Source organism: Pristis pectinata, chromosome 13, assembly GCF_009764475.1.
Source record: "Pristis pectinata isolate sPriPec2 chromosome 13, sPriPec2.1.pri, whole genome shotgun sequence".
Classification (NCBI taxonomy): domain Eukaryota; kingdom Metazoa; phylum Chordata; class Chondrichthyes; order Rhinopristiformes; family Pristidae; genus Pristis; species Pristis pectinata.
The window spans coordinates 20,630,911-20,647,200 of NC_067417.1; the positions used below are offsets into that span (position 1 = coordinate 20,630,911).

The window sequence follows — 16,290 nt, forward strand, 5'->3', positions numbered from 1 at the left end:
CCCTGCCTGCAAGCTCCTTGAGCTCTTCTCTTTATTGAAAGTTAACTGCAAAGGGAAGTTGTTTCCCTTCAGGAATCTAAGATACTTCATTTACTTATGACATCTGGTTGAAGATGGTTGAAAATATTTCAGCTTTAAGTGCTCTCTTTAAAGATGTGGATTTTCATGGCACTTCCTCCTTCCAGGATGCAAGAGGGCTAAAAGTATGGTTCATTAGTCGCGAGATCTATGGCAAGCTGCTATTCAACAGCCACATTTTACACTGTAGAATCACCAGATTTGTTCCTCATTGTTAAGCACAACTGCAGATTTGATCCCTTATGTTGATGCTAGGTGTACAGTGTGATAGAAGTTGATCTACGGAGTTAACTGATTGTGTTGGAATATAATTCAGAGGTCATTGATAACCATCTTCTTCTTCGGTAGAACCTTGGGATTGAGAATGAATTGCTTGCTGTCTGGTTCTCTGAATTCTGAGATGGCTGATGAAGCCAGTGTGAGACCTACAGAGTCTTCTACAGGTGGGACAGGAGGTGCCCGAAGCGATGGGATGGCTGCCCTTTGGATGCCACTTTTGAGCTTCTAGATCTGTTTTGAATTTATCCCCTTTAGCTTGGTGATAGTGCTGCACAATGTACCTTATTTGGTTCTCTTACATTTAAAGAAAGTCGTAGGGACCTATGATAGCATGCTTTTCTGAAAAAAGCACAAAAAGTGTTTAAATTGATCTGCATGGCCTATTTCCCTGAGCACAGTCCCCTAACCAGTCCCTTTGAACAGAATCCATGAAAACAATGTACTGTTGCTGATGTTTTTCTTGAAGCTATCTGACTTCAAAATTCATATCTTCTGCTCATCCACTGGCCTGAAATCTCTTTGGAATGATTCATTATTATAAAGCATAATGATAGCCTGCTGAGAAACACTCGAACAACCATTTTTGAATCACAAACTTTTGTCACTCAAATCCATTCACTTCGATGGTTATATAGGTTGACTGTTTGTATTATTCAGGTTCCTCAGTGTTGCAATAGTAAAGAGCTAACTAGGGCTAATAACCAAGGTATATTTTTAAAGATAGTGCAAGGATCAAAGAATAGTTTTAAAGATAATATATGATTAATCCATTTTCAAATAATAATTTCCCAAAATATCAGTACTTGCTGATAGAAGAAAAGACCAGTCAAAGACCAGCTGACATAATAAAATCATACACCAAAACATCATCTAACCTGAAAGTACTCAAATCCCTGGAGACGTACAATATTGTATGGACTAATCTAATGAACCTTAATTAGGAGCAAGGATAGCTTTTTCAACCTTAAGCAACTCAGAATTAAATCTGAAAGGTAAAGATCAGAAGTTCAATACACAGCTAAACCAATGACCCATTAAAAACGAAGCTTCTGTGAAATTGGCATTTTTTGTGTTATCTTGGGTTTTCATATTGATTTCAAAGCAAATGCTATATGACTATTCAATTTGCAAATATGTCATCAAGGTACAAGGCTTCCATTAGTCACACAGAGTCACTTGGACAGAAAAGTAGTATTGATCTGAGTTTCTGTTAGCTGAGTGAATGCCTGGAATGTTTCTCTTCATGGATACTTTCTATAATAACAACAGCAGACTAAAGGAACTCTTGGGGATTTGCAGGAGATAACTATCATGTTTTACGTCCCACAAAATATTAATTTGTGTTTTGTAGCAGCTGAGATTGATGTTTTTGTGTTATTGGCTCTAATCTTTGATGTGACTTAATATCAGCTTGTGTTTTAACATTTTTAATTTTTATCCTAGAGCAATCATTTGTAATCAAATTTAGAGCCTTAGAAACAGAAAATGCTGGAAATACTCAGCAAGCCAGATAGCATTGCAAAAATGAAAAGAATACTGTGTCAAATCAATGACCTGGACCAGAACTGGAAAAAGTCAGATGTTACAGGTTTTAAGCAAATGCAGAAGCAGGGAAAGCAGAGGATAGGAGGAAAGAATCAAAGGGAAGATCTGCCATTGGATGATAGGTATTAAAATAAAAATAGGATGATAGGTTAAGGAAAGAGAAAGTTATATAATAAATATAGAAACAAAAGACATGATTAAAGAAGGTGAAAGTGACAAAACCAGCAGCAAAAGTCTGGGGGGAAAAAGGGGGAAAATGTTATAATCTGAAACTTTTAACACAATTATCTTCTAATAGTCTCAGTTCCAGGAAGAAAGTATCAAAGGTTTCTCCCTACTCTTGATTGCGAGAAAAGAACCAATAACAGTTGATTGTTTCATTTCTCAGTGGATTGCAGTGTGCTTATAATGTATTTAATGCATACAATGAGGTTTCATTTGAGGGCCTCATAGTAACAGTACAACTCTGTGCCTTTCTAGTCAATGCGATATAATAGCGTTATTTATTTTTGACAGTTCTAGTTTATCGTGCATTGTCAGCTTGCTCAAGATAGAGTGTAAATGTATCCTTCCACTGTATTCATTCTTCAGACAGGTTACCTGCCTGAAGATTCAGCGCCTGGTACATTTTTATTTATTCCATGGTATAGTATCTCACTTGAATGACACAAATTGGTGTCTGTCTATAACATCTGTATAACATCTAAGATAATATCTACAGGTTATCTTAATATTTGGGCACTAGGCTTAAATGTTATGGTTTCCTAAAGCAGCACTTCTGACACTATTTATGAGTATCTCAACTTAAAATACTGGAGGATAGCCAGTAAGTTAAACTAACAAAGTGCTTTATTAAACAAAAGATCTTACAGGGAGAGAGAAGGCATTTCTTTTTCTGTCTGCCTTCCCCATACACAAGCTGACACCTTCTACATATATATATATATATATAGAGAGAGAGAGAGAGAGAGAGAGTTTCTAGAAATTTTTCCCTAATTTTTTTGCAATATATACAGTGAGCTGTTGGTTACATTCTACAACCCTTAAGAGTGTACACATGCAACATAGCATATACTACATTTGTTGCAGAACCTTTTTTTGTCTGATTCATTTGAAAGGACTTCCTTATTGTGGTTTTGTGAAGTTCATATTTTATTAGGCTTTCTCATATTAATGAAATAATCTTCAGCTGTTGTATCCTCTGATCATTAGGAACATATTGCACACACTTCTGTCTATTATTGTTTATTGTACAATGTTGGAAGTAGTTGAGTTATCAGAGGTATGACAAATGTGTATCATTGGAATACCTGTTTCATCATAGGCTTGAATTTTCTTGTTTTCACAATAAAATTACTTTGCATGTTTTTGAAGCAAAATGTCTGCATTCTAAGACAGGTGTGACTTTAAAACCTTGTTAACATTAAATTGTAAGTTATCTGAATGCTGCATTTATAAATCGTGTTTGCCCTGGAGGTAACACAAAAAGATTGATTTTTCAGCCTCGCTAGGAATTTTCATTTACAGCTTTAGGTTACCTGGATACAGCATGTTTTAGTTTATTGCTTGCACCAGTAAAGTCTGTGCTTGTCCACAGATTCATTTAATCAAACCAATGACTTTACCATGCAGAAATCGAGTAGTACTATGAAATAAGAAACTAACCCTCAGGTTGGTTAATCTACAGCAGGATGAAATAATTGTACTACTTCCAACATTTTATGAAGCGCTGACCAGTTGGTTCCCATTGAAGAATTTATTAGTATTCAGTCTGACCTTTTTTTAGTCATTTTTTTTTAAATTATAAAATAACAGGCAACTTTGTAGGCTACTGTAGAATAACCATGACCAGAAACAAAAAAAACATTTCACTTAAATGATTGAAGTCCTTTCTGGTTTGATTTTTACACAAAACTGGACCATTAGCTTAATTGCAGAAGCACAATGAATGAAATCAAGGTGAAACAATCTGATTTCTGCCTAATTCAGCAGCAGTATAGTGAAGCCATTTTTCCATTGCTGAACTATGCTCCCTGAAATTCAAGAAAAATTGAGGATTGGACTCAATTCAGGATGAGTGGTACTCTCCAATATAGTGCAGCTATTTTGGGTGTTGAAAAATTCCATTCAGCTTTAGCACTGAGCCTGGCTACTAGTAAATCCTAGAAGGGGAGGTGAACAAAGCAGAGCAGTTATGGACAAGCTCTCTCCATTTAAGTCCACACTTTTCATTGAGATACAGTTACTAGCATACGACTTGAATTGTAGAGATTAAAATAGCTCTATGCTTGCAGGCTGTTTGCAGGCCTACCGGAATATGGCATTAAATGCCAACTATATGTCCTCCCCAGTTTTGGAATGTCCGACTGATCCATAGCCTGTACATACGAACAAGTGTTTGGGAGACCGGCAGGATGGATTTGCCGGCTGCTGCATGGCAACAGGTGTCTTCTACCGGGTGGGAACTCAATTCACAGCCACATTTCTGTTCGGGTTAGAGCAACTGTTTGGGTTACGGAATCCTGCCATAACCAGGGGAGGACCTATTTTCATATTCACAAGCCCAAATGCTGCAGTTAGATATCCCAATTAGACTTATCAATAGGGGTGGTAATGTAACCATCGAGAGACAGTTTCAAATGCAAATCCTAGAACCGCATAGTGCTTTACATGCTGAGGAATTCCTAATAAAGGCATAGATCTTTTTCCAGGTTAGTTGTCATCCTGACTGACAGCCTTGACTTCGAGTCACTCTGAAACAGACTGTGAAACCTGGTCCAAATCACTAAATAGGACCAGTAGGGGTTGAGTCCAACAACCCTTTGATTTGAGTGTCCAGTCCAAGACAAGGATCTGCATCCACAATCTGCAGGGAATGATGCAAACCCTGACCTCTCAAATGTCAGGGTTTTTTCTGTTTTTAAGTTGGGGCAAGTTAGGGAGCTGGGGATTTTCCTGCTCCTGCTGAATTGCAAAGACTGCTGTAATGGTACTTATGTTTTCCCAAAGCTGTCTCTTTTGAGATGCTGGGTTTCCTGAACTTGGGAGCCATAGTTAAACTTGTAAAGGAAGCTAAGTCAGAGAGTGTCAGCCTTAATGCAAATATTTAAATCTCTGCTCTGACTCCAGGATTGTTCATCTCCATAAAAACATGGAGTAGAGCACATTCGGAATGAGTTTGAGATTGTTTTAATTTATTACCGTACCACCCAAGCACTCATTTCACCCTCCATCCTACCCTGCCATTCTCCACACCCTCCTTTGGGTGTTAAAATCCAGCCCACACTGTGGCATAAGATTTTACTGGCTATATTTATTTTACGTAAATTTATCCTGCCCATGATCAGCACTCCATATGGTTACAGAGGGAAAATATGAAATAACAAATGCAACAATACTTTCCTTTAAATTGCACTCTATGGTTCTTGAAATTCTCCTATGTATTATTTATACAATTGTTTCAATATTTCAATTAGATTACATTTTGTGCTTGCACTGGTTTGAAGTTAGTCATTAGATTAATAGACCTTTATGGAAAATCAAAATACTATGGGTGCTTGAAATCTCACAAATTTGATTGAATTTTTTGAGGAAGTGATGAATATGATCGATCAGAGTGGGGCAGTGGATGTTGTCTACATGGACTTTACTAAAATATTGGATAAGGTCCCTCATGTTAGGCTGGTTCGGAAGATTAAGTCACATGGGATCCGTGATGAGTTGGTAAGTTGGATCCAAAATTGATTTGTCATTGAAGATAGGGTGGTGGTAGATGTGTTTTTTTTCTGACTGGAGGTCCATGACCAGTGGTGTTCCACAAGGATCAGTGCTAGAACCTCTGTTGTTTGTAGTATATATTATTGATTTGGATGAATATATAGGTGCTCACAGATGACACAAAAATTGGTGGAGTTGTGGATAGTGAGGAAGGTTGTTAAAAGTTATGGCAGGATATAGATCACTTGGAAATTTGGGTGGAGAAATGGCAGATGGAGTTAAATATAGAGAAGCGTGAGGTGATGCGTTTTGGGGGGTCAAATGCATGAATAAAGTATATGGTAAATAGCAGTACCCTTGGGAGCATTGCGGTACATTGAGATCTTGGGGGGCAAGTCCATAGCTCCCTAAAAGTGGCAACACAAGTGGATAGGGTGGTAAAGAATATGTACAACATGCATGCCTTCAGCTGTTGGGCATTGAGTATAAAAATTGGCAAGTCATGTTGCAGTTGTGTAAAATTTTAGTTAGGCCACATTTGGAGTATTGTTTGCAGTTCTGGAGGCCATGCTATGGGAAGGATATGGTGGCTTTGGAGAGGGTGCAGAAGAAGTTCACCAGGATGTTGCCTAGATTGGAGTGTATTAGCTATAAGGAAAGGTTGGACAAACTGAGGTTGTTTTCTCAGAGCATCGGAGGCTGAAGGGCAACCTGATGGATGTGTATGAAATTATGAGAGGTATAGATATGGTTGATAGAATCTTTTTCCCAGGGTGGAAATTTCAAATACCAGAGGGCATAGATTTAAAGTGAAAGGAGAAAGTTTAAAGGAGTTTTGCAAGGCAAGTCTTTTACACAGAGTGTGGTAGGTGCCTGGAATGTGATGGCAGTGGAGATGGCAGAAGCAGATATGTTGGCAACATTTAAGAGGCATTTAGACAGACACATGAATAGGCAAGGAGTAAAAGGATACAGACTATGTGCAGGCAGATGTGATTAGTTTATATCGGCATCATGGTTGATGCAGACATGGTGGGCTGAAGGGTGTGTTCCTGTACTGCACTGCTGTATGTTCTATGAAATCTGAAATTAAAAAAAGTTCTAGAAATACTTCGTAGGTTAACTAGCAACAATGGAATTAACAGAATTAATATTTCAGTTCAATGACCTTTCATCAGAATTATTCATCAAAACATAAATCCTCATGAATATTTTAATTGTCCTGTGACCACAGAATTTATGGGGAGGTCAGAAATTGAAGTGCCATTGCCTAACATTAATCCTCTGAACCCAATTTCCATATCTCATAACTTAATAACAACTAATCTAGATTTCATATCTTCTACTTTTGTCAGACAATGGAGTGTTTTCAAAATAGATAACCATGATTTCTTTTGGTAGACATGGTAGACATAGTCTGGTAGACATTGCTGTAAACAAAAATTCAAATTGTCATTAATTTATAATTATCAAAAAGGTTAAAAAAGAGTTTTCTTCAACATCTTTTTGAGTTACTTTTACAACTTTTGTCAGCCTTTTCCTGGGGAATATTTGTGCTTCTGTGATACTTGTATTATTAATCAGGCATAGTTTTAGCCTAGGAGGTAGTACACCTGTGCCAATAATATAAAAAGGAAACACAAATATTCACAATGCATCCAAAGAGAGTTTTTTTTCATTCTTAATGCACATATATAAAATACTATGAGCTATCTAGAAATGCTTCCACTGCCAACTTCAAAAGCAAAATTCTGCAAATGGTGGAAATCTAAAATAGAAACACAGAATGCTAGAAATACTCAGCAGGTCAGGGATCATCTGTGGAGAAAGGAACATAATTAATATTTCAGGCCAAAGGCCTTTTGTCAGAACTTGGAACAGTAAGAAAAGAAACAAGTTTTAAGTTGCAGAGATAAAGGGAAGGGATGCAGGAAATAAAAAGGAAGCAGCTCATCTTCAACTAAGCATATTATAGCCTTCTGAACGCAACGCTCAGTTCAACCATTTCAGATAATCCTCCATTCCAGCCCTGTATCTCACATTCCTGAAGAAGGGTCCTGACTCGAAATGTTGACTGCCTGCTTTTCTCCACGGATGCTGCCTGGCCTGCTGAGTTCCTCCAGCATCATAGTGTTTTTCATCTAGATTCTAGCAACTACAGTCATTTGTTTCCCAGCATTCAGATTTTTTCCTCTCTCCCCTCCTGGTAAAACCAGGTTTCATTTGTCTCCCCATATTTATATCTCCCTCCCGTACTTATTGTTATACATTATCCTATACCATCTTCTTTCAGCCTGTGCCATTTACCTATAGTGTCATTCAATCTCTCCTGGTCTGCACCGTCAGGACATTCCCATTTGTCCTCTCCACCCTGCTCCCTTCCTCTATAATTTCAAATTTTTCCCAGTTTGGACTTGAAGTTGAAACATTATTTATCTCTCTGTAGGTGCTGCCAGATCTACTGAATATTTCTAGCATTTTCTTTATTTTTATTCCATTGCAAACTTGGTGGGTTAATGCTGGACATCTGAAATGAAAACAGAAAAAGCTGCAAATTCTCAGTAGGTGAAGCAGGATCCACTGGGAGAAAAATATAGAGTTCATGTTTCAGGTCCAAAGAAAGATCCTGTCTGGCCTATTGAGTATTTCCAGTATTTCTGTCTTCATCTAATATGGTTGCTTTCCTTCTAAAATAAAGCATTTTGTTTTTGTATCCCAGACTGCTGGTTGGGAAGAAAATGTAGTAAAACTCCAAGCAGATTTTGCTTCCTACAAAGCCACACACAGTCACGCTGATGCAGAGTACGATTTCCAGATTGCTCACCTTGAACAACTAAAGAAGGTAAGACGCTTTGTTCCTTTATCCTCATTCATTGCAGATTAACACGTTTTGTGTTGCTTTTCGTATTTGATCTAAAAATAAGAGGCATCAATAGCTTTGAGAACTATGGAGCACAATATGAAACCACTTATCACTTCGAGTTAATATCACATTAAGGGAGAAATCTTTTCTGCAATTGCTAAAATACGCACAATGTATTTCAAATTATGTGGAAGATTAAAACTCAATATATTAGACTGAAATTACATAAAATTACATAGAATTTACAATACTGAAACAATCAATTTGGCTCAAAAGAGCGATACTATTTACACACCACGTGAGCCTTTTCCCATCCTGTCCCAATGGCTTTCTACTCCCTTCATCCTCCTGTGCCTACATTAAGCCTCTTCTTAAATTTGTCAGCTCTGTCAGTTTCTGTCACTCAAAGTGTAGGAAGTTGTACATTCTCATTCGTATCTATAATAAAAGGTCTTCTTAAATTCTTAATTTGATCTGATTAGATATGTCATATTTATTTTCCCAGTTCCTCTATCTCCATTATATTTACTCCATTGATGAGACTTTCCACTTTCTTCCGAGATGTCCTCCTCCATTCTGCACTGTAGCTTCCTCTTCACCATAATTAACAGAGCCTTTGACAACACATAGCCATAGATTACTACAGAAACAGGTCCTTTGGTCCATCTAGTCCATGCTGACCTGATCTTCTGCATAGTCCCATCTACCTGCACCCGGACCATATCCCTCCAAACCCCACCCATCCATGCACCTATCCAAACTTCTCTTATATGCTACAATTGAACCCGCATCCACCACTTCCGCTAGCAGCTTGTTCTACACTCTCAGCACCCTCTGAAGTTTCTCCTCAGATTCCCCTTAAATATTTCACCTTTTCACCCTAAACCTATGACTTCTAGTTCTAGTCTCACCCAAACTGAGGGGGAAAGCCTGCATGCATTCACCCTATCTATACCCCACTTAATTTTGTATACTTCTATAAGATCTCCCCTCATTCTCCTGCGTTCCAGGGAATAAAGTCCTATCCTATTTAACCTTTCCCTGTAACTCAGGTCCTCACGTCCCGGCAACATCCTTGTAAATTTTCTCTGCACTCTTTGAAGCTTATTGATATCTTTCCTGTAGGTAGGTGACCAGAACTGCACGCAATACTCTAAATTTGGCCTCACCAACACTTGTACAACTTCAACATAACATCCCAGCTCCTGTACTCAATGCTCTGATTTATGGAGGCCAATGTGCCAAAAGCTCTCTTTACGACCCTATTTACCTGTGATGCCACTTTCAAGGAATTATGGATCTATATTCCCAGGTCCATTGTTCTACCGCAGACCTCAGAGCCCTACCGTTCACTGTGTAAGTCTTAGCTGGTTTGTCCTCCCAAAGTGTAACACCTCACACTTGCCTGCATTAAATTACATCTGCAATTTTTCAGCCCAGTTTCCTAGCTGGTCAAGATCACGCTGTAAACTTTGATAGCCTTCCTCACTGTCCACTACACCCCCAATCTTGGTGTCATCCACAAATTTGCTGATCCAGTTTATCACATTATTATCTAGATCATTAATATAGATGATAAACTACAATGGACCCAGCACTGATCCCTGCAGCACACCACCAGTCACAGGCCTCCAGTCAGAGAGACAACCACCTACTACCACTTTCTGGCTTCTCCCACTAAGCCAATGTTGAATCCAATTGACTACTTCATCCTGAATGCCAAGTGACTTAACCTTCTGGACCATCCTCCCATGCAGCACTTCATTAAAGGCCTTGCTAAAGTCCATGTAGACAATGTCCACCGCCTTTCCTTCATCAATCTTCTTGGTAACCTCATAAACCTCTATAAGATTGGTTAGACATGATGACCTACCATGCACAAAGCCATGTTGACTATCCCTAATCAGGCCCTATCTATCCAAATACTTATATATCCTTAGAATTCCTTCGTCAGGCTCACTGGCCTATAATTTCCTGGCTTATTCTTAGAGCCTTTCTTGAACAATGGAATAACATTAGCTATCCTCTAGTCCTCTGGCACCTCACCCATGGCTAAGGACATTTTAAATATCTCTGCCAGGGCCCCTTCAATTTCTGCACTAGCCTCCCACAAGGTCCGACGGGATACCTTGTCAGGCCCTGGAGATTTATCCACCTTAATTCACCTCAAGACAGCCAGCACCTCCTCTTCCATAATCTAGATATGGTCTATGACCTTGTTACTCTTTTGCCATAGTTCTATAGTCTCTGTGTCTGTCTCCAGAGTAAATATGGATGCAAAAAATTCATTTAAGATCTCCCCCATTTCTTTCAGCTCCATGCATAGGTGACCACGCTGATCTTCAAGAGGACCAATTTTGTCCCTTGCTATCCTTTTGCTCTTAATATGGCCATAGAAACCCTTGGGATTCTCTTTCACCTTGTCTTTCTTATACTCCTCAAGCACCTTATTTGATCCTAACTGCCTATACCTGATATGCACCACCTTTTTCTTTACCAGCGCCTCAATAGCCCTCAATAACCAAGGTTCCCTAAACCTGTTAGCCTTGCCTTTTATTCTAACAGGAACATACAGATTCTGTACTCTCAATATTTGACTTTTGAAAGCCTCCTACTTACCAAGCATCTCTTGGCTGGAAAACAGCCTATCTCAATCCATGTCTGCCAGATCCCTTCTGATGCCATCAAAATTAGCCTTACCCCAATTTAGCATCTCAACCCTAGAACCAGTCTTATCCTTCTCCATGATTATCTTGAAACTAATGATTATGATCACTACATTATGTTACTAAGACTATTACTGGAACATCTTAATTATGTTCCACACTAACAAAGAGTTGGTGGGGATCATCCCAAGCTGAATTGATAGAGCTGTACTAAAACGAAGACTGAAAGACTAGGGTAGAGACTGGATCTTATGCAACAACTACTTCCCCTCCTGATAGCTGAAGCTTCAACACTTATGTAAGGAGTGTACTTACCACTGCTTGGATGGGTGCAGTGGAACAACACTCCAGAAATTTGACGCCATCCTGGACAGAATAGTTCACAGGGGAGTGTAGCAACTTTCCAAGTCTGATATCTCCTTATTCTGTCATTCAGGAATAATAACAAGCACACCTTCCCCTTGATGTACCCACTTAAATCACATGCCATTCTAACTTACTATTCTGGAATTCCCCTCCTACCACCAATGTGGGAGCTCCAATATTACAAAAACAACAGTTGTTCAAGGAATATTTCCTTCGGTACCATCACAGAGCAGCTTGGGATTGGCAAGAAATAAGACCTTGTACATATTATACACACCTGAAAGAAACGAGTAAACAAAATAAATTTATAATGGAAATGGAAACAAAACAGAAAATGCTGGAAGCATTCAGCAGATCAGGCTGCATCTGTGGAAAGGGAAGTGAAGTCAACATATCGAGTCGGAGACTGTTTGTCAGAATACTATAACGGAAACTGCTTAACAAGCCTTTTTGTAATTAAACTCATTTGTGGAGTTTCTCTAAGCATTAGATTTTATGAATAATATCACCAGATTTTTTGCCATTACTAAATAGATGGATACATTTAAACAATCCATTAACATCCTGAGGGCACTATTGATCTATTTTTTGCTGTAAATCTCTGGAACCCTTATAACAAGGTTTACACCATTTTGCCATGGATTTCAAGTCTTGAAAATCTACATCCAAAGCTTTACTCACAGGAACGTGGAATCACTTTTCCTGCAGAGACATATATGGAGAAGCATGTGACATTGCCTCCAACTAGTTTTGTGGACTGTTCAGGTATATTTAATTGTTAACCAGTGGCACTAATATATTTTTATTGCTTTATCAACTTTCAATAGACTGAAGTACTGTGGACCACAATTTGTTTTTGCACTTATTAGGATGATATTCTGTTTATTTTTGTTGATCTAATATCAAAACTTCAGCAGGAATGTTCAAACAATTTTTGTCATGTTTTCAATCCAAAAATGATAATGGTGTCTTAAATGTCAGCCTGAGTAATGAGTAAATTGTGGAAAACAGAAGTTAATCAAAATTGGCTGAGAGTAAACGTTGGGTTCTTTGTATTCCCGTTGCCATTTTCCACCAACGTGGAATTCAAGATGCATATTTTTGGAGGGGATCCAAAGCAGGAGTAGGAAGATCCAGTGAAAGAGAGCAGTCCAGCTGGCACAAGGCACCTCCCTCCCTGACACCATCACATCAAGAATGAATAACACACATAAAGCGCAAATACAGTATATGTTGCCCATATTAACTTTTCTGGTACTAATCACACTTTGTACCAGGTAGATACATTAATTATCCATTATACTAATTGGATTGCTCCCATTCCAAATTTTCATTTATTGTTTATTATCGCTTTAAACAAACATGATAATTTTTGGTGATGTGTAAATTTTTGATTGTTACAATAAGCAATCTATCCTGACAGGAAAGGAAGAGATCTTTTTAAAACATTTTTGATTGATGATTGCATTGCATTTGGTTGTTCTTTTACAATTTGTATTATTCATTTTTATTTGACAAGAATTAATGTGCTTAAAATGAAGTATTAGCTTATCCAATAAAAGGTATTAATGTGATATAATGTTGACCAGCACAACTGGCAGATTGGTACCATTACATCTAAAGAAATGATTCCGTTCCTTTTAAAAAGATATACAGCATTTTTCTAGTCTTGCAAATAAAACTGATAGCTTTACTTTAAGGAACATGGAATAATTGTTTTCAACTGAGACACATATGGAGTAGCATGTGCATCGCCTCCAAATGGTTTTCTAGATTGTCATAGCATTGTTATTGATCTACCATCTACTTGTTAACCAGTGATGCTGCTAATATAGTATTGCTGCGTTATCAACCTTCAGGGGCTGAAGTTCTGTGGAATAATATTTGTTTCAAAAACTTTTGTTGTACTGTTCTTAAATACTTAGTTTATTTCAGTCAGTGAATCCATATCTAGTATCAGAAGCCTAGCTTTTCTAAAACAATTTCTGTCATTCATTTCTGTCATGTCAATATTTCTGCTTAAAATGTTACCTGTTTAATATCACCCTTGATTGCTCCTAAGGTGTGATGCTGTTCTGCAAAGCATCATCTATTTGGGCTCTGTAAAAGTGGGTTTCTCACCTACTGCTTCCACTCTTAATTCTGTCCATACCCTCTTGTAACTTTTCTCCATTCTTCCATACATAAATAATATAGTTGTTCATCCTTACCACATCCCAACTAGGAAAGGCTAACAACTACGAAGTACTTTTTTAGCACTGATTTGTCATGTTTTTCTTAGTTATTAACTTGTTATCAATGCACTTTACAGATTACAGAGGTAGAGCGTGACAAGGCCATGCAGCAATATAAAAACAAGGATGTGAAGGATCAGTAGCACATATAGGCTAGTGAGCACAGTCATCATGGATGACAGGATTTGGTGCAAGTTAAAGCAAGTGCGACAGCTGCTTACTGAATATAGAAGATGTGAAGCCAGCCTGGGTATGCATTGGTATAATCAAATGTAAAGGTAGCAAAGGACAGCATGTTGGTGCAGTTAATGGAGCTTCTGCCTCAAGGATCCAGTGACCCACACCTCTAGTCCATCGGTGTGGGGATTGCACGTTCTCCTTGTGACCATGTAGGTTTCCTTCAAGTGCTTGGGTTTCCTCCCACATCCCAAAAATGTGTGGTGTGTAGATTAATTAGACACTGAAAATTGTATGTAGGTGGGTGGTAGAATCTGAGGAAAGTGTGAGGAATTCATGGAATGTGGGAAAATAAAACAGGATTTATGTAAGTGGGCACTTGATAGTTGGCGTGGAGGGTGGGTTGAAGCGCTGTTCCTGTGCTATATGACTCTATTGTTGTACCATTAAAATATTTAAATTTAAATAGACGTACACCAGATCATTTTCCTTACCCACATCTTCTCCATTGGTTTGTATCTAAATTAGTTTTAGCTTATTATTTTAACTAATATATTTGAGTTATAGTGATTCTAAGTGAGGTCTATCGATAAAATTAAGGCTCGTGGGAATAAGAGGATCAGTGTCAGCTTGGACAAAAAAACTTGACCCAAGGATACAAACAATAAGTTGTGGTAAATGCTTGTTTTGAGACAGGAAGATGGTTTCTTAGTGTGAAGGAAATTGAGGGGAGATTTGATAGAGAAATAACAAATTGTGACAGGCTTAGTAAAGATAGGCAGAGGAAAGGTGTTCCCATTAGTTACTGGTTCAAGGACTAGGGGACACAGATTAAAAGTTTTGGGAAAGAGGCACAGGAGAGAAGCGTCAGTTTTTTTTGCACAGCAATTGGTAATGACTTGCAGCTCACTGTTCACAAGGATGGTGGAAGCTGTTTCCGTCATTAATTGAACTCAATTCATGTGCTGCTCTATAAATACTCTTGGGCATCCAATATTCTCAGTGTAATGGAATAACAAAATATTACAGAGCATTTTATGCCACCGTATTCTAAGGAAGATTGCTGTTCATTGCATACCAATGTGAGATACTCAATTTAAATGCCTTCAAGCTCATATCTCGCACAGATGGAATATTATCAATTAAAATAAATGGTCTTGCATAGATCATTAACTGTACACCATCTGGTGAAATAAATATTTCTTGTCTACCTTATTGAACATGTAAAATTTCTATACTTGTAAGTTAAGGATGATGATAAATGTTTTATTATTTCAATGAGTACTGCTCATTATCATTGGGTTACCTCATAATACAAGATACCAGCAATGTCTAGCTGCACTACTCGAGAGACTTTGAACTCTAGTCATGTAATGGCAATAAATATGACTGGTGTTTATTGAATTATGTAGCATAATATCATATTTGTTATGAATAGCGCTTTCAAAACCTGTAAACGTTTTTAGTATGCTGCATGTAGGCAGTGAGGCAGAAAAGACCAGGGATCACAAGCTAAACTAGTTTATAATGCAATAGTACCAATTTGGCTTATGCTATTGGTAACTCAGCTGACATCCTTCTACTGTTGTTAAAGTGAAGTGAACATCTACTATTGCTAATCAAATCATTCTTTCATTTTAAAATCTGTACTTCCAGGATTTTGCACGAGCCAATACCTAGAACTCTGAACAATTTCATGTTGATATTGCTTTCTCCGACACCTGAAATAACTTCTTTAAAAATACAAATCAGTCTTTTTTATTCATCAAAAATAAAGGAAAATATATTGTTTAATAGTTGAATCAATTTGTCAGCTATATTAAAGCCATGTCATTATGTTTCCTGGAATGTTCCAATACCTAATTTGAATTGTTAACAATGTCCATTTAAAAATAAAAGGGGAGATATGGTCCCCATTGAGCCTGATTTCTGTGGGCAGAAATGGAAATCAGAGCCCACTGCTAGCCACAACTCATCCCCAAATAAGCAAGGTGTGTGCAAACCAGAATCTATTGGAAGGAATAATATTAACTCCATTAACTTTAGTAATGTGGGAAGAGTGAAATTTCCAATTTTTTTAACTGGATCATCCATATTGGTTTTGTTCAACTGCTGTGGTTGAGTGAAAGTGTGTGTTTACTAATGCTAATCAAATCATTCTTCCTTTGTAAAATTTGTACTTCCAGGATTTTGCCCAAGCCAATACTCAGAACTCTGAACGTTTGCAGGAAATCAAAAAATACCAAGAAACAGTGCATAAAATGAACCTGCACTTAACTACTGTAACCGATCAAAAGGATAATGGTAATATAAACACATTCCTTGTCAATTTAGGATGAACTATGTCATTGATAATATTTTAATT

General features: G+C 37.8%; 1 protein-coding gene across 1 annotated transcript in view; it reads left to right on the plus strand.

Moving 5' to 3' along the window:
- The window catches only part of LOC127577465 (polyamine-modulated factor 1-binding protein 1), a 135,714-nt gene that overhangs the window by 88,044 nt on the left and 31,380 nt on the right, over nt 1–16,290 (plus strand). The window contains exons 14-15 of the mRNA XM_052028690.1: nt 8,339–8,461; nt 16,112–16,229. Coding sequence (XP_051884650.1) covers nt 8,339–8,461; nt 16,112–16,229 — 241 coding nt within the window. The remainder of the gene's footprint in view (nt 1–8,338; nt 8,462–16,111; nt 16,230–16,290) is intronic.